The following is a 27,586-nucleotide window of genomic DNA, read 5'->3' as shown; positions in this document are numbered from 1 at the left end:
TAAAACACTATGAATCAATAATGTTTAAAGTCATATACTGAGCAAATCACTTATTAAGGCACGGAATGTAAGTAAGGAATGGCACCTTGAGCGATTAAATACCACATAATGAAGTTTCAGTGAAAAAAATAATGAACGAGGGATGATGAGGTAAAAAAAAAAGATGTGACGACGGAATAAAACGAATGATTGAGGCAAAAACAAAAGAATGTATATAACGAAAATTAACACATAGAAAAAAAGAATACATTCTATGGGAACCTGTAACATTACACGGAGTACATATAAGGAGGAGGCAGAGATGATGATTTTGATAATATTTCGTCTATAGTCGATTATACACACCACTCTCAATATCTTTCTGCATTTGTGCGTCCAATAATGAATATCCTTTAATTGCAGAATTCCAATAATATACTGGATCTCCTTTACTCAATTTTAAATCGAATCCTTGCTTTTGTAGATCGATCTTTTTGAGTTTAAACGTCCCTAAAATAGAAATAAATCAATTAATAATAAAATAACAAAAAAAGATCCATTTAAAAAATACAGGAAAAGATGAGAAAAAAAATAAGATTGAAATTAATCTGATATTTTCTATTTATACATCAAAACCAAACAAACCGAATAAGTCAACAAACCCGTGCGGTCAACTTCCTTGCAAAGCCGAATAAAAACTGGAATTGCATAATTTGCAAGATTTGCCATTAGTCGTTTAGCAATTTCTGCTAAGAAATCCTGAAAACGAAGCGATGCGATTAGAAAACGTGATTCATAGTTAATATGTGACTTTTTTATGTCATACGACAAGTCAGTTTACGAACTCACCTCAACATTCACCCCATCCGCCAACACAACAGCTGCCATACCAGCTCGACCTTCGTTTTTCCCTACTTCCACACCGTACACGGTTGCATCCACAACACTCATTACTGGTTGAAGAATTCCTTCCACTTCAGTGGTGGATACGTTCTCACCCTTCCATCTACAAATATCACCAAATAAAATGGGAAATACACTAATGTTGGAATTCACAAGAAAGAACCTGAAAGTATCACCGCGACGATCCTTGAAATAGAGATAGCCAAGTTTATCCCAGTACAAAATATCACCGCTTGCAAAGACCTGAAAAAAAAGTGATACTACACTTCGTAGAGAGAAGTTTTATTTTAAAAAAAAACTAATAAATTTGCTTTGCATAATAAAACTTCATCAAATGCAAAATGTAATGCACTGTATGTAAATATAAGTAATATATTGTATGTAATGTAAATATAATGTAATTTAAATTTCCTCACTTGTTACTCATTACTCCTCATCCAATACTTTTAACAATTTCACCGCATAATATTACAATCGCAAGATTTTTCACAGAATTGAAGGTCACCCATTTTTTTCTGCGCAGGTGCAAAAATATCAAATTTGTAATTAATTTTTAGAAAAATAACCACGAAACAAATTTTAATTTTAAATTTGAATTTAAAAAAAATAACCACAAAGCAATTGCGCTCAGAAGGTGAAGTTTCACAGTTAGGTAAATCTAAATGACCTGCTACGCAACCAAAAACTTAATTGAAATTGGACAACTCCAGAAATACAAAAAAAAAATTCTCCAATCCACCCACCTGATCACCATGTCGGAACACATCACGATAGATCTTCTTTTGAGTATCACCTTTATTCACGTAACCTTCAAATTTCAGTAGAAGATCCTTTTTTCTGATCACACCAACCATTTCACCAAGTTCTCCAGGACGACACGGAATACATAGGCCATTCTGAATACTATAATTAGATTTTACAAAGAAGTGGCATGAAATATATGAATTCTTACCGCATCCCGAACGAGTTCACCAGTTTCCTGATCAACTTTAATTATACGAATTGGATATAATGCTCCTATGTATGGATAGATTGGGAAGAATCCGCAAGAACCGACGTGGTTATCAAGATTCACTGAAAAATCGTTAACATGGAAAAAGTTAAAGAAACGGTAGTGAACAATCTTTTGAACAAGGATTAAATGTTATGAGTTCTTGCGGCATATGAATTAAAGTTATATTTGTCAACATTTCCCCATTTTTAACAAGTAAAAAGCAAAAAAAGATCACTCATTTTAGTAAAAAAAATAGAATATCAATATAACTCGAAATCAATAATAACAAAACTAAACTAAAGAAATAAAAGTAGAGAAATAAGAAATTATTCAAAAAAATCTCTCTATATATATAGAAAAAAGTGATCGAAATAGTGTAATTAATTCTCACAAATAAAATTATCATAAATCCAGAAAAGATGCTGGAAATTTTTGAATCCTATGTCCTAAACATCCGGGAATGCGAGCAGTTGTGACGTATAAAGCAACTTAGATATTTATCACCACGCTAAATTCATTAGTAGTGTGAAAAAATTCCAACTGTTTGAAGTCCAATTTTTTAAAAAAATTCTAACCAACCTATATTAGAATTTCCTTCCGTCGAACCATATAGTTCACCAATCCTCTTAATCCCAAATCTAGACACAAAATCGTTCCAAATCTCTGCACGAAGCCCGTTACCCCACATAAGACGAACTTTATGCTTCTTTTCTTCTTCACAAGGTTTCTGTGCAAGAAGATATCTGGAAAAAAAATTATTTTATCAAAAAAAAACTCGGAGAAAATGCATACAAATATGAGTTTTCAGAGCTATCAACAACAACAAATTCCTGGAATCTAAAACTTGGTTACCATAACTATAAAAATTCTACCAGGCACTAACCTACAAATCTCTCCAATATATTGACTTGCAGTACAGTTGAATTTGACGCAGTCTTTCCAGAAATTACTCGCTGAGAATTTCTTCCGGATTACAGCTGATGTCCCAAAGACGATCATGGATCCAATTCCTGTGATGAACATCATATAATCATAGGATTTTCTTATAGAACAGAAATTATGATTCTAAACCAACCCATAATCCCAGCGGCAGAATGATACATTGGCATTGTTATGTAGATAACGTCGTTACCCGTAATTTCAAATGATCTACCAGCACCCATAGCCATAAAGTAATATCTGAAATAATATAATATGTTTTCAAATAGAAATTAAAGGAAGAAAATTCAATTATTCGCCAGAAGCTTTTTTCAAAGAAAAGATAATCCAAACTTAAGAATGAATTACAGTAATAAAGTCCAGATATTGAAATCTTAGGATCTTAATCGTGAAATCATTTAGAGTGTTCTTATTGAACGGAAAAAATAAAACTTCAATTTAATCCGTAGCCTCACTACATTTTCGCGAAACTTAGAAAACAAACTAATTGTATTATGGAGCGGGTTAGTACACGAGAGGTGGTCCTCATCCGATAAACCTCTTTAACCACAAGCAAGACACATCTACATAAACAGTACCATACGGTAGGATTTCCAGTTGGTTTTTTGTGAGCACAGACTTCGTTGACGGAATAATCTATTTCCGTTTTCCTTTATGAGAATGAAGAAAGAAAATTTATTTTTGAGTAAGCCGAAAAAATGAGGAGTATGAAGAGGATGAGGGTACTATGCCACTGCTAAAGAAGAGCATGTCCATGCGAGTAGACGTATTTTGCCGTCATAAACATTAATAATATACAAACTATCACAACGATTTTTTGAAAAAAATATTAGAAGCTATGTATAAAGTCAGGATAATGTCACTGGGTCATCAATCCACTTGGGATGCGCCAACACGTTTTACTGGAATTCGTAATCATTGTGGTTTTGGAACGGGTGTTGGCCAATACAATGACTTACGAGGGCCAACAGATGATTAAGTGAGTGTTTTTACCCTCCCAGACAAGTCTGGTACCATGTTTATCGAACCTGGAGGGATGAAAGGCTTAGTTGGCACTAGGACACTTTCGAACCATCGACCGTGCGGCTACGACGGACCCCTTACGACCGCACCCACACCAGTTTAGTAAGGTATTCCTCAAAAAAAAAAGGAAAAAGAACAAAAACATTTTTCAAAAAACAAGGAAAAATCGGTGAAAATTCTTTTCCTGGAATTCTTGTTTCCGAAAATTTCTAGAAGAGCTTGATGCCGAAAAAAAATCTCATTTTTTGAAGCTGATAAAAATTCAGTAATTTTAACGTTTGTATCGACACGTGTGTCTTTTCAAAGTGTGTCTGTATCTAAAACACTGCGATGATCCTACCGTCTAGAATTTTTCAAAAAAAAAAAATCTTTTTCTGTGAGTTTCCTTTTTTGTCGGTAGAAGGAATTTCTCCTAGTTTTTTTTTCTAATTTCTCAAATTTTCTGTGCTTCATTTTTCTTATTTTTGTAGGTGGTTTCTAATCATTGCATAAATGTGATGTAATAAATAGAGTAATCAATACTTCGATTAGTTTATATTTAGAGTTGGAGTTAGTTTAGAGTTATTTAGAGTTTTTATTTTTGTCAGCACGTTCGTCAGGAAAAAAACTCCACTCATATATTTATTTCTATCACAGAAATAATCTCAGAAATGAACGTCAGCACGTTCTTCAGGAAAGAACTCCACTCGTATATTTATTTATAGAACAATATTTTCGTTTATCGGGTAGAAATATCGCGTCAACTAGAGGCCTCACTATTTTTCTACGTTCACTCGTATCACTTCGCGCGCTCGTCATTCGACCTCGGCTCATAAAGAACTAGAACTATGGAACGAACCGGAAATGCTTGATGACGGCAGGTTTCGGATTGCCGGTTGTGCCCGATGTGTACACATAGCAGAGAACATCTGAAGAATTTAATGTAATCCTGTTAATCCTAGTTTTACAAGTTCACTACAAAAAAAACACATTATCTTCAAAAATCCTCAAAAAAAAACCAATAGAAATTTTCAAAATTCTTCTTGAGAACTTGTCAAAAAAAAGTACAAATATTCTTATTCCATAAAACTGCTACTTCCATATGTTCTTCCAGATATCGAAATCAACCGGAACCTCAGAAATGAACGTCAATACTTTCTTCAGGAAAGAACTCCATTCGTATATGATCATAACACCGAGATTATTTTACTACAATAATCCTCACAACAATTTTTATGGAAAAGCTCGAAATTAAACAAAACATACCCTGAAAGTTGACATTCCGGTTAACTGGCTCCTTGTCCGATACAGATTTAATTTCTTCGGACAATTTTCTAACACCCTCAACATTTCCTTCGTTCACAAATATTTCGTTACTGTCGATACTAAGGAGTCCTCTCGAAATCGCCTCATCAAGAGCTGTAAATATGACAAAACAATAAGATCCTGCAAATTTGCAAATCTTTTTTTTCCGGAACCATTTCTCATCAAAGTTGATAAGATTTGCTAGACTCATATTTTCATATTTAAAAAAAAATCCACGAGAAAATCAGAACAGTACAAGCAATTTTCGCATCAATATCAAGTAAAATCACCCTAATCTCATTGTTTACGCTAGGAAAAAAATCTCAATAACAACATTTTTAAAAAAAAAATCCTCACTTGGTTTGAGTGTTGGTGTCGTTATAACGCATTTACAGTTCCCCGAAGTTATCGAATAAGCTAATGGTTCAAGTTTAAGATTTGAGTTAATAAATGCCGATATAATGCCAACCTGAAAATTTTCTCGGAATAATTGAACAATCCAGAAGAAAGAGTGCGGAAAGTAGAGATTTGGTGCAGCCGTTTCGACATTCACATGTAAACATGTGGATGAAAGGGCAAACGAAATTTTATCAAACGTATCAGAGTGATCAATTTTTTTTTTGTTTAAAAAAATCATACAACACGCCTGAAGTACAAAAAAGGTGCATATAATAGAGCTTATAATAAATCAAGTCAACTTCTACTTTTTTAACAGCAAAAAAAATCATTTTGTCAACAGTGCTAGACCAAATAGTTTCAAAATTGACATTGATTGAACAAAAAAGTGATCAGTATTCGTAAATTTCATTTTCCTGAACATTTCTTTCAATTTCTTTTTTAAAAATCTACCGGTTTTATCTCTCTGTTCTATAAATGAATTTATCGATGATTTTTTTCTTTTGGTTGAGTTTTTGGATTTTGAGTCGTTTAGTAGGTTTTAGCAAAAGGGGAACTAATAACATAAAGAAGTAAATAAACAGATAAATAAATAAGTAGAAATAAACAAATTCCCTTTGAACAGTTCGCCTTAATATTCTGTAGTATTCAGATTTTACTAAACGGAACATACATAACAAAATAATCGTCATAACTAAGAGATATATGCTCCTTCAAATCAATTAATACATATAAAAAAGTTCCTCTCATTATCATCTACTATCACTTAAATTATTATCACTATCATCATCATATTATCACTAAAATTATTTCAAATATCAAATTTTGTAAATTAAAAATGGCTGCACCAAAATTCCTACTGAATACCATAGGGAAGTCCATTTATACCTTTGACAATCCTAACCATAGAGCGAAGAAATCTATGCTATTTTCCATAAAAAGTGCCACCACATCACCTTTTTTGAATCCCAAACTCTGAAAGTGAAAAATTTACTTTCACTATGTTTCACAGATCCATCATTACCGTAATGATTTAATTTACGACTCAATCCATAGAATGGAGCGGTCGGTGCTTACGTGTCCACGTCCTATCTTATCTTAGCAAGTCATGCGTTTGCTATGTCAATAATATTGACCAAAGTACAAAGTAGATTTACTCCGTAATGTACATCCTGAACAATTATGAAAATTTCTAACTTACATCGAAGTAATTGGCATACTTATTCATAAGTCTATTCAGCTCGTCATAAGTGACTCGTCGGCCCGTCTCCACTTCTACACAAGCTAGTTTTTGCGGATGTTTCCGAACCTAAAAACAAGTACTATTCATGTCAAAAACCTTATTAATATTATTAAGTTCTCAAGAACACTAACCTGTTCTAGGAATATTTCATGAATTGGACGATTCGCATTCAAACGTCGTTTAAAATCTAGTTTTACACGAATTAGAAGAGTAAGTCCTCTGAAATGAGTCTGAATAAGTATAGAAAAAATAAGGTAATTGAGGAGAAATCAGGAAATAAAACATAGAAAACAGATCTGAGAGATGTAAAGAAAACACAAGACACAATTCCTGAAGTTTGCGTCATTCAGGGATATTTAAGATCTAAGAAAGATTTAAGATTTTTTAGATCATTTTTCTACTACGATCCCTAATGAACAAATTCCTGCAAAAGTTTCCTCCAAAAAAAAAAAGAATATGGGAGCTAACTGATGATTAGTTACTGTTAACAATACTGAATTAACAAAAAAAAAAACTGTGGAAATAATATAAATTAAGAAAGCAACAATTTTTGTATTATTATGAAAAGAAAATGAGCAAATTTTCTCAGCCTATATTTCACATGAACTAAATATTATGCTAGATTTGGTTTTAAAGAAACACTTAGGAACAATTGCTCAAAAATTCATTGGTCGGAGGGTTTTAGCTCCAATTTTCAAGTCTTTTTTTCATTCTTATGCCAAAACTCCACTTCCTATGCTATGTTTTAAGGAAAATTACTTTAGAAAATACAATGGAACAAAATTTCTAAAATATTAAATCTATGCCACTAATGAACGCTAAAAAAATAAAACGGCTACTAATTCATGAAACAGTTTTATCGGTGTGCCTAAAATGGAATGCATCATCCTTGGTATCCATAGCGTCTTGGAAATCGAACTCGTCCCATCCCCTTCACTAAATTTATTTTTTTTTCTATTTTTCCATCCATAACTGCTGTCAACATGAGCTAAGCTTTTTTTAAATTTTAAAACACTTCCGTTTTAAAGTTAATCGAATCCTGCACACCATGCAATAAGACAATTTTATCTCGATAATTTGATTCGTCTGCAATTAAGGGAGAAATCGTTTCGAGAAAAAAAAACAGTTTTCGCTAAAATGCAAGATTTCTGCACTGCTACAATCACGTCATTTCCCCTGCTAATGGTGCAATTTGCCTTACAAACAACGAAAAAAAAACATGATGCGATTTCCTGTTGCACATATAATTATGTTCAATCAAAAGAAACAAATTGAGGAAATTGAGGAAAAGAAAATCATTTCATTATGAGCAGTAAGTAATCACTTATGCATTAGTAAAGTAAAAAGAAAATTTACTGGACGATCAGCCACAATATTAATTAAATTTAATAAATCAAAAGAATGTCAGTGCTACAATCGACGTAGTACAATTTGGCGACATTTTCTTTTTTCAAAAAAAAACTTAATAAAATTCATTTAATCAGTCCTTCAAGGAAAATAGAAGAATCCAATCACTTCTAAAGACAACAGCTTTGCATTACACAGTATTTTTCTCAACATTATTGAGATTTTTACTCTCTTCTACATTCGTTTCTTTTTGCTCCTGAAAAATTCGTTCAATCCAAACTCATGAGCAAGAATTAGCAATTTCCGGCAAGAAACCGTAAAAAAACAATCGTTTGCAGGCATCGCTGCTAGATTTTTATGTGAAAGTTCCACTTTCGATACATTCCAGGAAATTAAACGGGAAGAAAGAAGAGGAAACGCAGCAGATATGAAACGAGGAAGACAAAAGTACGAGAATAGTGAGAATTAACCATATATCTATCAACAAACAATCAAAAGGATCCTTAAAAATGTTCTGTAAGGATGTGAGGACGATTCGCACTCACTATCACTCAAAGATCATGACTGAGATCATAAAGGGATCGATTCTGTTGCTGTGAAGTGGGCCGCCCGTAACTACTATGGGAACAGTACCGAATGGGAAAATTTTAATTTGAATCTAGTGCAAAATTATCGTCCAGAAGAATAGATTTACTATCCAGAATTGAATGGTAAAAGATTGCGTACACTAAATGAACAATCCAGAAAAGAACTCAATGGATAGCCACTACTGAATAGAAATACAAAATAATCGATGATGTACTAACACAAATCACATGAACAAAATATTGTGCACTCACTTCAAATCTCGTCGTGCCGTCTTTCTAATACGATTGAACATTTCGGTACGTGTAAGTCGATAGATCGAATACAACACAAACACGATCCACCATCGATCACGTCCGGAAAGTAGCATGATGACAGCAAATGCGGCAATTCGCCATAATGCATCCGATGGTGTATCCGGCATATGTGTGAATGGTCTGGAAAAATTCATCATCCTGGTACGTCTACTGTTCACATTACAACACTTCAGACATTCGTTTCCGGATAGACAAACACTATAGTAAGAAGTGATGTGATGTCTATGGAAAGTGGTCGGTTTTAAATGCGATACTTCCCGAGGTGAACAAATAATGTGGGAAGATTGTGGGAGAGAGAGGATCAGAAAGCAGGCAGCCTTAGAATGACCTTACGAGGAAACGCAACAACAAAAAAAAAGGAGAGAAGAAGGAGCCGCGACTCAATCGAAATGTCGTCGAACTAACTGGAGGCACACGAATGACTCTAGGTCACGTCTGCCCATCAATTTCAGCACAAAAAAACTACCGTAACCAGCAAAAAATAGAAAGAAAGAACGAAAAAAACGGTGTTCACGATTATTACACGGAATTTTTCAGTTACAGTACCAGAGATAGGTTGTCAATTCTGTAAAGTTACAATAAACAGTACTCGTTTACTGTGCACATCTAGCAGATAGTAGCTTGATTAATCGACGGTCTTAACGATAAAACACCAACTGGTACGGAAGACTACACAGTTATCATGCAATGTAGCAAATAAATAACGCACCGCACATATCTACCGTCGTATGTACGCACATGGAAACATGATAAGATTAATTCTGTAACTACACAATACACAGTGTATCAGCATTTTTTCAAATTTAAACAGAATTTTTTTTTTCAAACACAATTAGCGCCCATAGAATATAAAATTTTTGAAAAAAAAATACTCCTTCATGTATATGCTCAAGCCTTCAGTAAATATCCTTGTGACCGCGACCTATAGAATGATCTGAACTATTAATTTCCAATAAATTCCCACAATAAAATAATTTCAATAAAAGAGAAAAATATACTAGTTACGCTATATTCAGAATTTATCCAAGATCATGTTATGCACTAAGGATAAGGAATTACTGGATTTTTTCACTACTTCCAAACTGGTATTCGAATGCACCGAAATGTAGATCACCCAACTATTCGATATTCGATTCGATCCAACTATTCAACGATCTCCGCACGTAACGATGAGCATAAAAATCTGGTGGAGAATGATAGAAACACAACAGAAAAATAAAATAATATATAAAATATGTGGAAATAAAATAAACAAGTTGAATTTTTTTAATATTTTTTAAAAACTTTTGTTTATCTTTCATTTATTTATTTGTTTTTGAAAGTAATATATAGCAGTAAGTTTCTGTTTTATTAAAATTGACGGTCCCAGATAATCAAAAATTCACATTTGATATATTCTAGAGTGTTTCACTCAAATATACCTCTATTGGAAATTATCAAAATTAAAATTAATGACTACAAATATCGTCATATTCTCAATAAAAATTACAAAAGCAAAATTAGAGTTCATGAATTCCCCAAGGACACCAACTTTCTCTTGAAAATAAAGCTAAAACTGGAAAACTGCCTGAGAAAATGGCAGCAAAGCAAAATTAAAGAATTTTCGAGTCGAAAACTGGATACGTTCATCATTCCAATACTGGACACAGTCGCGTCAAAATCCAGGACTATTCAACATGTGAAAAATCAAGTAAACTGAGCTGATAGAAATTTAAGAACAATAAAAAAAACTGGGGTTTTTCATTAGCATCACAAAAAAATTTTCTAAAAAAAATTATAAGTTGAAACAGGCCTTATATGAAGAAAATATTTTGGAAATAAAATATACTAAAGAACCGTCGAAAATCTTTTGTGAAGAGATGAAGATGTCCTGGAAATCTCTATAGTTCCTCAAAGAAAAACACTATTATCATACAAATACAATATTAAAAGAAATATATTGAAAATTCTAGAATCATATGGAATATAAGGAAGATGTAAACATTTTATGGACATGAATAGAGAGTACTGTACTAGAAATAAGAGTACAACTGCTATTACAACATTGCCATTAAATGTTTGTTCAATAATCCGAGGTCATGTTTTCATGAGAGAGAAAAAAAAACTGCACACCACCCACAATTGAAATCGAATATTGTATTTTTTTTTTTTGAAAAGAAACGATGAGAAAAAAAAAACAATACAAAGCATACGCAATCCGGTTCGTAAAACGACAGCAGTGACGACGACGCGACGTCAACGACGTAACGACACGCACCGTTGTTTGCGTAGGACGCAACCAGAAATTGAAAAAAAAAACATATGTGAGACATTAAAACATGCTTTGTAAGCTCAGCTTTTTTTTAAATGTACTGAGCAAATAAATGGAGGATAATGGATTCAAGGATAATATGAATGAAACTGAAAGGAATGGAAGTGTGGATATGACTGTACGAACGAGACGTACGCGAACGTTCACATCTCTTTCAACAAGACCGCTGTAACAGATTGTACGGCAAGTTTTGATCGAGTACGCCAAAAGCGAGTTTCCTGGAACGACGATTGGCAGCGGAACACGTTCAGACTTCAAGCAGAACCGTTCTATTGTTCGTACATGAACACACAAAAGATCTATTCAACTGATAACACTATTATGTGGACCAGCTTCGGTCAATTGATAGCATTACTGAAGAGGAAAACCTCATAGAGGCACAACCACTACATTATTACCTAATTCTATGCTGTTCTACTCCATCAGTACAAAAAAAAAACCGTAAAAATCCAGAAATAAATCCTAAATAATGAAATTAAACCCATCCAATCGTTCAGGATAAATTTCCCAAAAACTCAAAAGTAACCCAACCACTACAGTGTAGCATATCAAGCAAATGATACACTCCTATAGCGAGTACGCTGTATTTCACATCATCCAGAAAACCGTGGACGCTTCCGTCAAGAAATATTGTCCTTCAAAGCAAAATATGTGCCGTCGTCAATGTCAACAATATAGCCGTCAAAGAAAAATTGAATCCGGAGAGGTATTCGGAAAGTCGCAAATTAATATTTTTTTTAAGTCAGATGTGCTAACACACATCCAAAGTTGGGTATTAAATTTAATTGAAAATGATAATTTATTAAAAACTAAGTAATAAACTTAGTGAGAAATTCCATATCTTTCGAGAAATTGTCACTAATAATGTCAAATCGCACTTTCATACATATTTCAAAATTAAAAATTGAATATAGAACTCCGTCAAAAAAAACAGAGAGAATAAAGTTTCATTCGTTTTTTTTTCTATCAGAAGACACATATCTTATCCTTAAAAATAGTCTATTTTCCGATGAAAATCAGCTAATCTTCTGATATTCAAAAAAGGATTTAAAAAATAGTCGCAAATCGAACACTGAAAAAAAACCAGATAAATGAAAAAAAGATGGAACCTAAGAGAAAATTGCATTCCTAATCCTCTAATAGAGAGATAAATTTGTTCTCACAAGAAATGAGGACTCTTGTTTAAGTGACAGAGTTGGTAATGACCGCTTTGCTGACGTTTTGTATTATCGAACAGCTACAAAAACGAAGGCAAAGTTCAAATCAAAGGAAATTCAGATTAGAGGAAGAACCAGACAGATAAGGAGACGGTGTAATCAACAAACTGTTCGGAAATTTGGAAAAAAAAAGAAATCGGAAAACGAGATTTGAACGAAACTGGTCCTGCAAAAGAAGTCATGAAAAAAACTGGGGGAAAAAGTCATGGAAAAGAAGTGAAGACGAAATCATAGCAAAATGTATACTATAACCTGGTAATTTTTCACAATATTCGAATAAGCAGGTAGAAAGAAATGAAAAATGCAGGAAAAAATAATCCTTTTAATGTCAATGTCACAAAATAAAAAGAAATATTCTGAGAAATGACATCACCTTTGCGCATTTCGTCAACAACAAAAAAAAGTCGAGTATATTTTCGGCTCAAAAATAATGTTCTACAAATGAGTAGTCGAGTTGTGATTCTAATCCTTAATCCTTGATCATCAGTACCCCAACAAGAACCCTAATGTACCTTCTAGGATGGGGAGAGGAAAAGCGATCGAAGAAGTTCTTGGAACAAGTGCTAACACAGACGGAACCTTACCGTATTCGGAAACATTGACGAAGACATCGATGTGAATGGCAACCTTTTCACGGTTGAACGATAACGATGAATTAAATTCTCGCTGCGATACAAAAGTTCGGCTCGAAAAATAGTGCGCTATCGGATCACCTCACATACATAATCCTATCTATGAAACACTATTGAGGTCAGAACACGCTAACATGAGGAAAAAAAAAGGATCGACACAGGTGAAAGTCGGCCAGCGACTAATGCCCGACACCATAGACGTGTGGCATTGAGAAATCCGAAGAAGACTTCCGTATTTTGGGAGAAATCAAACAGGTTCTTAGGTGCCGAATGTTGCAAGGACAACTGATACGGCGAAGACTGGAACTAGGAGCGCGCCTGGATAGCATAGCATCTTGCAAACGCGGAAAATTGCAACCTCCTCTAAATAGAGTCGACAAAATTGTTTCCATGGACCGAAACCTCAATCCATATTTCCTCGTTTCCTCTCTTTTTATCTATAAACCCTATTTGAAACATATTTAAAACAAAAATAAACACCCTCAGGCTTATGAACGCTCTTTTCTCATATTGCAATTGATTTTTGGTCTTGGTAATCCAGAACTACCAAAAGATTTTGCAATATTTAACGTAGGAATAAATAAGCACTATGAGAAACAGCCATAAATATTTCTGGATAAATAGTGGTTCATAAATAAATTCTAGAAAAAAATAACATTTCTTCCAACCAGTAACTGGAATCACAACTGTATATAACATTTTAGAACTGCATTACTATAATTTTAACTTATGAAACGACTGAATAAAAATGAATATGAATATGTTTTCTCTTTTTTTTTCTCGTATGAAAGTCTATCAGGAATTTTTTTTTTGTTAATTAAAAACACCAACTACATTATTCTCTATTTTAATAAATTACTCATGTAAATATACATTATCCAAAATAACTATGTGGTTGGAGTGAAAAATCCTAGAAAAAGAAGAATTTCTTTGAATCGTTGAACATAAAGAGATTCCTTAGGTGTTGGTTGTGTTTCCGTATGAGTCGAAAGAGATGCTTTCTAATCAATAATGTATGGCATTCATAACTCGAACAATGGAAGAGGAATTGAGCCATCTGCGGTTTAGTTGTATAACATAATGTCCGATTAATACAATTATGATGATCGACAAAGCTAATTGATATCTTTCGGAAGGAAATCCATGAAAAATGCACTCTATATCAAATGGTACGGATAGTCCAGAAACTTTTTTTTTTTCGCATTTCAACCTTTCGGACTGAAAATTACTCAATAAGTTAAACATGGTTCCATCCAGACACGAAAAATGGTCACGCTCTCTTATGTATCAGCTTTAAAAAAAGTAAGAATAAGTGACAAATAAAAAATATAGCATATGAACAAATAAAGCTGAAAATACGAAGATATAAAGATATATAAATATTAGAAAATGTAGGATATAAATATTCAAAGGTGAATATTTGGATCAAGTTGTCTGGATAGGAGAAGGAGATGATTTCTCAAGATTTAGGTGGAACTTTGAGTCACCATTTACTCGGTTTGCGCCCAAGATTTCTCCGTTGACACTTTATAGCCGTAGGGCAGAGGTCAAATCCATGATGGAAGTCAGGTACTTTGCAATTATAGCATGGTCCACTTTTGTAATCGATCGGTGACCCTCCCACTAACTTACTCCTAACTGTTTCTGCAGAATTTTTCTCACTGTACATATCAGTTAAAGATTTTGCTCACCTATTTTCTCGAGTAAAATAGCGAAAGTGATTTCAAATGAGGAATAATATTGCCTTAAATAGACAGTTTTCTTTGTAAGGCCCCTGGCTGACTGCATACGCATTAATTATGACGTCAATGCGTACTTTTCGTACATTGATTATTTCTGCGAAAGATACAATTAATTACTTTTTCTTGAAAGAGGTTAACACTTCAAATTCATAGCACGCCAGAAAAATGACATCCCAAAATAGTAAAGTAATTAAAGTAGCAACAAGTAATTTGATATGATAACATGACATTCTTACTGGTACTCTAAATGAATACTCCGTATTTCAACCACATTACACTTAAATATTTATTTATTTATTTATTTATTACGCTCGTTGGCGTGTTAAAAAAGATCTGGCAAGGACAAATACAAAACAAATACAGTAAATACATGTTGAAAAGATAGAAAAAAGAATAGAACAACCAGTGATCGGTTTCGAATACGATTCCAGCATAGGTAATTTAGTACTCATCACATTACGTTTAGTATTTATTTGGATTTTTTATCCATACTACTCGCTTTAGTGCTAAGCTGAGGAACAAATTTTGATTTTTTCCATGAATTTAGCTTATGCTCACTGGCCTGGTAGCAGGACAGTTTATTACAAGGATCAACGGTTCGACCAACAATTTCATAGACTGAGCGTTCACATTCACACGTTTGTAAGATGACAGTTATCCTGGAATTATTGCAAGGATTCTAGAACTAACTTGATCAGTGACACCTGTACAAGGCTATAACTACAAAGGTTTGCGAATTCTAATAGACAGTTTTTCCCCCAGTTTTTCCCTTGATTGTCTTGCCACAACCGGGATCCAACGGTTAAATCTACAGCAAAAAAAAAACAACCAGGTAAGGCACTGACCAAACCAAAAATTACACTATTTCCTCAAAAAAGCAGAGCCGGAAAAGTTTAACTTCTCCATTGTGTATGTTTTTTTTTTTATAAATCAAAGTGAAACAATGGTAACCACTTGTAAACTGCTATTTTCCAGAAAAAAAGAAAACAACTCGATTAAATAGACTCAACATCTAAAATAAATCGGCTATGATGAGTCTAACATCATTTCGTTTCTTAGTTACTGTTATAACCATCCCTGAAGAAATCCCAGTAAGCATCAGGATTTATTAACGACGTAGAAGGAGCACAAAGACAAAAACATCCTTTATTTCCATAAAAATAGTCATTTAAACTTTACAAAGCGAATTAGTTGCAGTTCTGCTTTCCAAAAAAAAATTGCAAAACTCCTTCTGATGCACAAATTTAAAAAGCAGGATCTCCTTTTTGGAAGAGTCATTGAATCCTTAAGGATTATGTATAGTCTAAATGAGCATTTATATTTACGACAGAAAACAAAGTTTTGAAAAAAAAAAACGATTCCAAATCCCCTATCCAATCACGGACAAAGCTGTCAATCCTGGAAGAGGAAGTTATCCCGATATCCGAGGAATGGTCTCGATTAATGGATGGATCGGAAGTAGCGCTAGCGTAGTCGAAATGATGGAAATGCGTAGCAAATTTCAGCCGTATGATTCCGGCGCTGATTTCTTGTTCCAACAATGCTCTGGGAATTACTGTTGAACTTCCATAAAACATAAGCGAGGGAAAAAAATGAGTAGGTAAATAAGATCAGAAATAAAACTTTAAAAATTTGTAGTTTTTTTTTCCATGACTCGCATTGATCTACGAACTCCCTAGTCACTGATGTGAAAAATTATTTAAAAACAAAACATTTTCTTATGAACATCTGTTTTCCATCTTATATTCACGTGAATTCAATTCGACTTCAATTGCTGCACATTTTTTTTATCCCGAAAAGTGGAAAGGTCATTAAATTATGATTTGAACTATGAACATCTAGTCATTCATCTGAAAAACGTCGCCAGTTTGCCAAATTTAGTCACTTTACATATTGCCATTTAATAAAAAGAGCACCGAGTTGAACAAGTAATAAAATGTTGTAAAATACGACGGAAACCAGTTGTTAGTCGATAATCGAAAGTTGCGGCTGATTCAAAAAATAAATCCATAATATCCGCCATAAAATCTTCCTTAATATTTCTAAATGAAAACTTAGTTATGGGTTATTGATTCGAAAAATTACTCTTGCCAAAAAAAATATTTGAAAGGGAAAACACAATAAGCGTCTTATAAGATATAATTCAACCTAATTGCCCATTACATACTTCAGAAACCGTATATAATTTGCACCCATTCAATCCATGGATCCATTAAGGCTCATTTATGTGAAGTGACGTGAAGCAATGACGTGAAGTGCAAGAGATTAATTTTATGCAAATCGTAAATGTTTCGCACTGACCATGAAAAAGAAGCGGATCTACTTTACGAGGTAAATCATCGTCACTTAATTTTCTTCGTACAAAAAAAAAGATGCGCGTTACTTTATAATATATTAAAGGCATCACTCCACGAATCTGAGGTGGTACGGATTTCAGGTGGAGTGTTCGAATACGGGATGGTAGACTATGGAGAGGGGGGTGATTCCGTCCATTTCTTCCTAATTGCCATAAAAAACAGCCCGGAAGATACGGCTTCAGACGTTCTGGCGCACTATTTCCTACAAGGAGTTCGACTGGAGCGCGCCAGCTCAGATTCGTGGGGTGATGCCTTTAACTTACTTTGCAAAGAAGTTTTCTTTGGAAGTCTCAGTGCTTTCATTCTTTCACTATTGCGGGTGCACCCTAGTCACTTTAGCAAAAAAAAAAAGAAATAAATAAACCTATAAGATATTTATGTTATTAACATTATATTATTATATTATTATGTTTATATTTCCAATGAAAAATCTAAATACGTCGAGAGCAAAACAAAATCCAATACTTAAAGCATAAAAGATCAGAAAAACACGAATTTTCAGGATTGAAACCACTAAAAGAAAATCATAAGGGGGGAAAAAAGTGAGCAATGTGATAGAACAGTTCTACAAGAGATAGCTAAACATCAATACATGCAACAGTTGTGGTAAAAATAATATGACACAAAACAAACAATGTTCATATGCAAAGAGGATCCTGGGTCTGGTCAGGAATTGTTCGTAGCGTAAACATTGCAGTAAGAATGAATAGATTGCGCCATAACATATAAGAATCATATATAGACGTACGCATACCGATAAGGTTCAGAACTTTTTCCCTACATGCATCCAGGAAATTCTATGGTCACATATACTACGACAATTAAAATTCAGGATATATACATTTATAAACGATCCAGAATTTTCTTTTGTCTATCAGAGTACGATCAAATTTAGCAAACAAATTTCAAGAAAAATTGCTCCAAACATATCAAGAAAAAAAAAGAAGGGAACAAAAGAGAAGTAGAGCTATGAGTTTTTTTTTTCGTAAAAATCCTCTTCCCGTTTTAAATTCGTAGAATTGGAAATAGAACACGAAATTGGACATAGGAATCGAAATAGGCGAGATCTAGTTCCTAAATCTTCGAAAATCAATCGTCCAATCGATATAGTTACAATGCGAGTATTTACCCTGGCCCATGCGGTTCAGTTCAGGTTTTCCTTATCTAGTAATGATAAAAATGAGAAACAATGCAATAAATACGAAGACGCTGAAGTCGAAAGTGATAATCCCAAAAAAAAAATTCACTTTGCGTAAGTTGAAATAGAAAAAAAAAGTTCTTTCATCTTCATCTAGTACTGTATTCGTGAACACAAATGAGTTTTATAGCTAGTACTGTCTAATGCTGTTGAAATTCTATGTTTACGAGATTGATTAATGTTTACGAAAATTGATTTGCTCAGCTGTGATGTTTGTTCTGCCTTTTACTACCAACAGAGAAAAAAAACAGCTTTTTTGGAAGCATGGTTTGTTTTTATGCATATGCTCACTTATTCCGGAAATAAAAAAAAGAACATAGCTCATGGTTTAGAATATGGTACATCCACAATAGGGTGAAAGTTTATTGAAACCTAATTAACTCAGTAATTCCCTAGAATTGCTGAGATGGAGAAAACGTTGTTTGTAACAATCGTATTCAGAAATAAACTGTAATAACAATTCGCATGACTACGATAAATAAGCATGATATTGTGAAAATTAGCTCTTTTTGAAGTGAACGAAAAAAAAAATAAAACAATACGTTGTTACTGAATAGGAATAGAAAACAACTACAACATTAATCTGACACTTGGCATCCGAAGAAGCCGGATAATTGTCCTAAAATAGCGAACGAGGGTGAGCACTCTTAAGTGAGTTCTTAGGGCATCCCTATATGGCCTTAAATAAATAAACATAGTACTAAACGTCAAAAGGATGAAATGAGCGAAAACATGCTCCGGAAACAATTTCCCACCGTCCAAGAGGTATTGCGAAATAACTTACTTTTTCTGAACTAACCCATAAATCCTCTTACAATAAAATCCCAGAAAAGGCTCCGGCACTGGACTTTTCCCGATAAGCTACCATAAATAAAATAGCAGGAGAATCACATCAAAATCCAAGAAAAATGGAATTTACATTAGGACAAGACAAATTGAAACTTCTAAACCAAAGAATTGTGAAAAATGGTGCAGTGAATTGTGCAAGATCGGTCTATTTGTCAAATAGAAATGAAACTACTGTGTTTACAGTTTATGAATACAGTATGACAACATTCTTCTTCATATGCACTAACATAACTACTACTACTAACATGGTACTAACATGCATTATCTTTCAACTGTTATGGTCCAAAAAAAAAAACGAAGAGACAACTTCATTTCCTGATTTTAATATTGTGGTTGTAAAAAGAAATGAATAGATAAGAGATTCAAGGAAGATGTACATAAAAATACTACCTGTTTCTGATATAGTTACTCAATTGAAAGGATTTCAATATGGCGAAGTGAACAGTGGCTGGCGCTACCACCACAAAAAAAGAACTAGAACAGTGGTACACTGTTCCTCAATTGACTTATTATCTAGTGAACTACACAAATGGTATTTTGAAAAGTATCACAAAGAATAAATACATAAAAAAAGCTTTAAAGAACTACTGTTTTACGAAGAAAAACTCCGACCATGTACGCAATCTTACTGAATAAATCGAGGTTTAACGAGTTCAAATGTCAAAAAATTCAGACGTCGACTAGAACAGTGATGATAATATACAGAAAAAATACAGAAATTATATAAAATTAAAAAAAAATACTCCCAGCAGCATTAATTAATCCCCAGAACTATTGGATAATCCGTTAATAGCTCACGGGGAATCAGTGAACGCTGACCAATACTTTTTGTACTAATCGAACGAGATCAAAATGTATCGATGGCTTAACTTTGCTCTATATTAACTTCTTTCGAGTAACTTCCAGGATAAATCTAGGATTTCAAAGTAGAGATGATGACAAAAGAATTCAATTTTATTCAATTTAGCGCAAAAAACTTCAAATCTGAACAAAATTGAAAATATGAAAAAAATTAAGGTGAAATTCATACCTGTGACCAGAGTTTGACACAGTTAAATCACATAGAAGTAACAGTACCCGTAACCATTCCTGAGTTGATATATATGAAGTACATAATAATCTGCAATCAATCTGAATCATAGTTAACTGTAAGTAGAGGATATGAAACTGTAGTTGCCATATCATTTCTGAATTTTCCAATGTATCGAGTAAATCTCATAATTCCATGATACAAATGAGAAGGAATGTCATTTCTATCTTTATTTTAACGAAACAGATTCTGTAAGAAACATTTCAATGAGATGATACGATATCATTGGAAGAAATATTACAAGTAAGCAAGTATATTTTAAAAAGACCATAAAAATCCAAAACCTATAGAAATGTACAACGAAGACACCGCAAAATCCCGTGATTAATCACGTACGTAACATTACACAAGCTCAGATGTTCACACTAACAAGCCACCTTTTGAATGTTACTAGTGTAGGAACACAAAAATGAAGACATTTTCTGGATAAAGAGGTTTATACAGGTCGCAAGGAACAAAAAGCTTTCTCTCCAGATGGGAGATCTGTCGAATAACATAAATTGATCAAAAGCACCCTCATAGCTCTTGAATCGGCACAGATATCTTTCAAATAGGGGGAGATTTCGTCAATTGTCCACGTATTTTGCAACGAGAACAACACTCGCAACCTGGATATTGTCGAATTAAAAGAATAATGTCCAGAAACGTTTCTAATAGCGATATAAAAACTGGAAAAAAAGAAACGAAACACTGATGCACCAACCTTTCCCTGGTGTCTTCCGGTAAATCTTCAGGATTCAAGTAGGAGATGTAGGAATCTCGTACATCTTCAGACCTAACCGATATACCCAAAAGGTGAGCGGATCTGTGAAATTCGAGACTTCAAATTAGAAAAAAAAATTCTAGTGAAGAATCGATCAAAAGATAAAAAAAAATACCCACTCCATCGTAATTCCACATGGCAATGTAGTTTCCATTGTTTTTTCAAAGTTTTTCATTTCAATCCTTCGGAAAGGTCCCTGTAGAACGTGAGAAGCAACTTCGTGTACAAATGGTGCAGGATTCACGGTGTAGGCTGTATATACGCAAGGAATGGTACTCTTCCATCAATGGAACTCTGCCAAATGTAATTTGTGTACCTTCAGAATCCGATTTGTTGCACATATTGCTCAGGAACCAATCGATAATCTGATTCGTGACGTTTTCAGGAAGGAAAGACCGAAGAGCACTACTAGTAAGATTACTTATGTTGACGGTTGGATGTTCATCATCGTCAAAAGCGTCAATGAGTAGAGTAAAGAATTTCCTTCGCAGATCCAATGATAGCCAGCGTATCTTTCCTGGGATTAAGATAATAGTAAGGGAATGAATTGTCAAGAAAAAAGAATACATATGTAAATCACATTTTTTCCAAACGTAGGAAAATCGTTCCAAAAAAGCAGAGCACACAAGTAAAATTCAATGTTTCACTTCAATATCTGCTTAGGGTCACAACTATTTTCTTAAATGATAATATTCAACTCAAAATCTAGAAAAACTAGTTTTGGTTCTCCAGTTCTCTGCATATTGTGCATTCTGTAGAGCAAATACATACTAACAGAAATATGTGAAAAAAAGTGCTGCGTGTCTGTATTAAATGAATATATTGTACGTATCTACATTACAAGAAATCCCCTCAAATTCACCTTTTAGCTCAAATCTCAAGAAGTTTTCCGTTCAGTTCAGAAAAGACAGAAGTCAGCAATTTAATAATTTGAGGAAATAAATCACCTTAAAGGCATCACTCCACGAATCTGAGGTACAGATTTCAGGTGGAGTATTCGTATACGGCATCATATATTATGGAGAGGTGGGTGATTCCGTCCATTTCTTCCTAATTGCCGCAAAAAACGGCCCGGTAGATACGGCTTCTGGCGTTCTGGGGCACTATTTTCTACAAGGAGTTCGACTGGAGCGCGCCAGCCTTGTGCACGTGCCGCATCTTCATCGTTTTTTACGGTAATTGGGAAGAAATGGACGGAATCACCCCCCTCTCCATAATCTACTATCCCGAATACGAATACTCCACGTGAAATCCGTACCACCTCAGATTCGTGGGGTGATGCCTTTAAGAGAAAGTAATAGCCTTCGTTGGAAAACAGAACGAAGATAGAATTCAGAACACAGAAAGTAGGTAATAAATTCACATTTTAGCTTTGCTATATAGTTGCATCGGAGTTTTTTGTACTCAAATAGTAATTGGAGTGCTTTTTTTTGCACGAAAACCACTCAAATTAAGGAAAAATCAGTCAAGTTGATCAGAAAATACCATATTAAAATTCAGAAATAAAAAGTAGACGTAAGAACTAACCATTGTGTTCAACAACAGGCATTTCATTAATCAAGTTAGACATCTCTCGCTCGCTCATCTGGACATGGTCCAACAAATCTTCCTGGGTATATCTAGAAAATAAGTTAATTAAACCTAACAATGCTACTGTACAAGAACTCATAGGAGATAAAATTGAAGGAAACGTACGTATCGGTTTCTGAGTCTTCCGAAGGCCAATTCCATCGAAGTTCATTACGATGCAACAATTCACGCAGCCGGAATGGAGTTACACAAGACACCTTTTCTAGTTCTAAGTAATGATTACAGAGGGAATTGATCTAAAAATAGGAGAATGAGTTTGAAATGGACATGAAATACGGAATCGGAACTAAACGATGAATCAAGGGAGAATTTTTCGAGGCAAAATGCAAAATAAATTGTTGAAGAATGAATAATTCAGTCGAAAATTCACTGAAAACTGTTCTGTGAATTGTTTTCATGACTGTTTGTTATGAAAACAATTCACAGATACATCTGGCAAATTCTAATATTGATTTCGACTAGAAAAAAAAACAGCAGCAACCTCAGAAAAAGGGTAGAGAATCAAAAGTGGTTCTTTTTAGTGCAAAAAGTAATTGCTGTATAAGCAAAGGTCCAACATCCAGACAAGAGAGAAACAAACTTGGCAAAAGGTAGATTTGGAAAAAAAAATCAAATTTCACATTATTAAAGAGCAACGAAGAGCGTAATATAGATTTTTGGAACATCTCTGTCAAAAACAACATTCCCAACAATGGAAATATCCTCAGATCAAAAGGGAAAGTCACTGTGAACTCACAACCTGTGAACTCTCCGAGATCAATCAACTCCCAACTACTTCTCATGTTTCTCAAATGATTGTCTATGATTGAAAAATGATAGAATTGGCAAAACACAGTAAATGAGGTATAACGAAGGAGATCGAAATGAGCTTGTTCACCGATTTAAAAAAAGAAAACAATTAAATACAAAAGGAACACACCGAACATTTAGTGATGAACTTCTCTGCCGAATCAGTAACTTCCGAAGACGTTTTTAGAGTTGGAGCCAAAAACATCGAATTTGATGTCTCCACATCTTTTATAGAAAATGTAGCTGTTTCGGAACAAAGCACAGGAGAATCCTCGATATCACCACGGAAAACTAATCTAAACAATCATATAATAAACAATTCTTGCTGATAAAATGGTGTGAGGAAAAAAACATGTTTATTTAGTTTTGCAAATCTTACTTTTGTCCGCCGACAACGTCTTTTAACATATCTTTTGGCACTTGGATAAGTTTGTACTCGTGAAGGGGGAATTTTGAGGTGAACCTCAACTGTTGTATCTCTCCCTTGAACCAAACGGAATCAAATAAAAGAAAAACAACAACCATTTCAAATAAAAAAAAACAGTAAAGACACTAAAAATGTGCACACCATAACATTTTCGTTTTCTCGTACAATATTAAGGAATGACTTCACATGATCAAGCGAATCCAGGGGAACAGCGGCACGAACAGCCTCCCTCGCCTTCTTCTCCTTAACAAAGTAAAAAAAGACATAATAAGGAGAACTTTTCCAGTAAATAAAGTGCTACAACATACTCTAGCAAACGGAGTGTTTTCGTTGATTTCTTGTACTCTTTTCTTCCGTTGCACGAACAACTCCATTTTCTCCAGAAAATTCCTTAAAAATCAAAATTTATGGATTACCAACAATCGATGAAAAATAATGATGAGAACGTAATACAGTACGAAAACAGGCCAAACGTAACGAATCCGAAATGAAATCACATGATTTTGAAATACTTTAAAAGTTAAATATTCGCGCGTATTCGAGACGCAGAGCGTGGTAACTCGTACAACCCCCGCCCCTTCCCTGAACATTTGTGCGTCTACTGAGGAACACGCTTCCGTCAGGGACATTTCATGTTTGTCATGTCCTTGCCGATACGTAAACAAAACATTTAAAAAGCTCAACCGAACTTGTTTTTCCAAGGTGAGGAGAACATTGCAGATCCAGTAGTTCTTCACAAGAGTAGTCCTAAATATGGTCTAACTTACCTTTTTCTCTTAGTAACATTAGCTTACATGTCATAGATCCCTTAGGACTAATACGTAAGCCTTAGGGTCCCGATTGACTTAATTATTTACTTCGAGAAATAAGGGCGCTTCTGAGTGGGGTCTATTCAACGAACACAGTAAGGGTCCCACTCGATCGTAATCTTGTTATTTTGACTTGCTTATAATTAGATGCAATATGATACAGAGAATAAATCCCAGCGACCTCTTCCTACCGTAGTCCACCTGCTTTTGAGTGTCAATTAAAATGTGTACCATGCCGATTACCGAACTACAGCCTGTTCGACGAGACTGACCCATCCAGAGGTAAGATGAGTATTACTAGCGTATGTCGGGTGTCCAAGAAATTACTGTAGCTCGTCTTATAAGTATTACTAGTTTTTCACAAGATAAATCATATACATACCATCCTCCCGTAATCCGTCTGCATTTGCGTATCAATTAAAGTGTGTGGTGTGTAAAGTGTGGAAAAAACATTGCACGACGAACTTGACCTGTGTAGAAGCATAACATGAATCCTGGCAAACTCGTTTTACCGTGACTCTTTCGTCTTTGGGACCAAATTATAATGTCTATTGTTTGGTTAGCGGAAAAGAGCTATGCTATACGAACTTGACGGATGCAGAGATGCTGTAGACGCTGAATCTCCCGCTCGCTAGCAGACGCAGCGCGTATGCCTGCGTTCACAAACGTGACACGTCATTAGGTGCATCGCAGGGACGTTCGGTGGAACAACGCCATTTCCCACGACTTTTCTCCTCCATAATTAGAAGGAATTGAGCGTGAACACTCTCAAACTCATGAGGTACATCTCAAACTTTATATATTCGTGGAGAGATCCCAGCACGTTCAATTTCGTGATATCCGTTCACTTCAATTCAGCTCCCAACCCTCATTTTCTAGTACAAGAAACAAATTTTCTGGAACTGCCCACTGGAAAGCTTTCAAACAACAAATTATGAAGATTTTGACGAATACTTCCAAAACTTATGTTAAAAACTGGTGATTATGATATTTCCTACGTATCGAAATGGAAATCGAACTGAAAACATTAGAATACACGAATTCCTTCCGGGTTCTGTATTTGATATTTTTGAAAACTTCCCTGATTTCAAGCAAGGGAATAATACAAAACATATTTGAATATTTTAATTACTAAAATCATATTAAAGCATGGAGGAAAAAGTGTCTGGAGTCAATCAATCCACTTGGGATGCGCCCCCACGTTCACTTCAATTCAGAATCGTCCGAGGTTCACGAACGTGTGACTGGCCTATACAATGACTTGCGGTGGCTAGCCGATGTGTCAAGTCAGTGCTTTTATCCTCCCAGACAAGTCTGGAACCAATTTATTGACTCCGGAGGGATGAAAGGCTTGGTGAGCACAAGGGCGGACTCGAACCTCCGAGTGATCGTGCCGTCGCAGCTGAACCTTTTACCGATTGCACTACACTCGCTCCTCTTTTAATTAATATAATGAATTTTTTTTCAGATTTCCCTTAACGAAAAGAAACTCTCACCGATAATCAATAAGCTACCGCTAAGAAATTGATGGATCTTTGCTGTTCCGCACTGAATGGACCAGAAAAAGAGAAAAAAAAGAAAAGAGAAGAAATTTTCTTGGCAAAGGATCCATTCGTTTCATTGGCATTTTCCTAGAAAAAAAGAGATACATTCGAGTAAAATATTTTTTCTTAGATTTGTTGTTAGAAAATTTATTTTTAAAAGTAAATCAATTAAAATATTATTTCAACCATTCTGATACATCGAAAACCTCACATAAGAGCACGATACGATAGAGTAAGGTGTTAAAGCGCAGATTCCAGGATCCAGATCTTCTTTTAGCAATCTATTGAAGGCAGGAGAGGTGAAAATTTCTGTTTTTCTTTACTAACAAAATACAACTTATTTGATTTACGGAATATTTGCATGAGTTCAGTCTAGTGTATATAAACCTGAAGTCATTATTTCTTTTGTAAGTGAAAAATACCCTAATCCAATACGAAAATCCCCAATACGAAAATCATACCAGTACTTCCAAAACAGTAAGTATTATAGTTATGAGGATTTCTGCCGATGTTTTAACGTTTCACTCACAACTTTCACTTGAAAGATGTTTTTGTTTTGTTGGAAATGAATCGTGACGGAATGTTTCAAGTCTCTTTGTTTTTAACTGAGGAGATATTTGCTACCTCAACGATATTCCCTCCAATTTGAGACGTAACCAGTTGGATCGTGAAGCATTAAAGGACGATTTTACCGGATTTGCAACGAGCATTGACGTGAGAACAAATAGAAGAACTGGTTGTGTTTGAAACGTATTTTTACGCTATATCTTACGTCATCGTTACGTAATTAACCGTTTGCGTTCCTCATCACATTAACCGTATGCCGATACAAAACATTTACGTAATGAGCGGCGGTGATTGTATGATTCATTCCACTGGTTCCACTACCGTTCTTTCACGGGTTTTCTTGTCGAAAGCCCGATGGAGGTGTAAAGCTATCATGCGTTGTATAGTGACGACAATACTATGGCAAACGAGTTCGGTTCGAGGACAAAACCCACCTCTCAATACCTATGACGATACGTTGTGTGAGGCACACGATAAGACATTGAGGTAGATAGAACGGGAATTCTGATACGGGAACGTATTGACGTTGCTTCACGTAAATCCCGAGCCATCAGGAATCACTGGAAGACAGTGAGGAAAATGAGGCCAGATCAGCGAGTGATGCCTAACAAGGATTTTTAGCACTATCGTTTGTAAATTAGTCAAGAATATCCTTGGTATTTTAATGATTTGACTATATTTAACAATGACA

At 34.5% G+C, this 27,586-nt stretch overlaps 1 protein-coding gene across 3 annotated transcripts; it reads right to left on the bottom strand.

Annotated features, from left to right (window-relative positions):
* Nucleotides 1-325: 325 nt before the first annotated feature.
* RB195_021231 (uncharacterized protein) lies at nucleotides 326-27,038 on the bottom strand (the record flags this gene model as incomplete). Of its 3 annotated transcripts, XM_064207861.1 has the most annotated exons (27): nucleotides 326-489; nucleotides 642-738; nucleotides 829-985; nucleotides 1,046-1,125; nucleotides 1,626-1,778; nucleotides 1,835-1,956; nucleotides 2,456-2,619; nucleotides 2,760-2,886; nucleotides 2,952-3,055; nucleotides 4,677-4,746; nucleotides 5,084-5,236; nucleotides 5,480-5,591; nucleotides 6,407-6,493; nucleotides 6,720-6,827; nucleotides 6,893-6,980; nucleotides 8,948-9,130; nucleotides 20,347-20,447; nucleotides 20,921-21,014; nucleotides 21,110-21,211; nucleotides 21,289-21,421; nucleotides 21,486-21,686; nucleotides 22,697-22,788; nucleotides 22,865-22,995; nucleotides 23,679-23,844; nucleotides 23,928-24,031; nucleotides 24,117-24,218; nucleotides 24,284-24,349. In XM_064207861.1, the coding sequence occupies 27 exons, from the start codon at nucleotides 24,347-24,349 to the stop codon at nucleotides 326-328; spliced, it is 3,261 nt and encodes a 1,086-aa protein (XP_064063741.1). The 3 variants fall into 3 exon arrangements, with proteins under 3 accessions (XP_064063741.1, XP_064063742.1, XP_064063740.1); XM_064207860.1 differs by lacking the exons at nucleotides 20,347-20,447; nucleotides 20,921-21,014; nucleotides 21,110-21,211; ... (6 more) ...; nucleotides 24,117-24,218; nucleotides 24,284-24,349 and having other exon boundaries at nucleotides 8,948-9,117; XM_064207859.1 differs by lacking the exons at nucleotides 326-489; nucleotides 642-738; nucleotides 829-985; ... (12 more) ...; nucleotides 8,948-9,130; nucleotides 20,347-20,447 and adding an exon at nucleotides 26,953-27,038 and having other exon boundaries at nucleotides 20,843-21,014; nucleotides 24,284-24,365.
* Between the last annotated feature and the right edge of the window lie 548 nt (nucleotides 27,039-27,586).

The sequence above is a fragment of the Necator americanus genome, chromosome X, assembly GCF_031761385.1.
Source record: "Necator americanus strain Aroian chromosome X, whole genome shotgun sequence".
Taxonomy (NCBI): Eukaryota; Metazoa; Nematoda; class Chromadorea; order Rhabditida; family Ancylostomatidae; genus Necator; species Necator americanus.
Note: the sequence above shows the minus strand (reverse complement) of the source record. Positions and strands in the feature narration are given on the sequence as shown.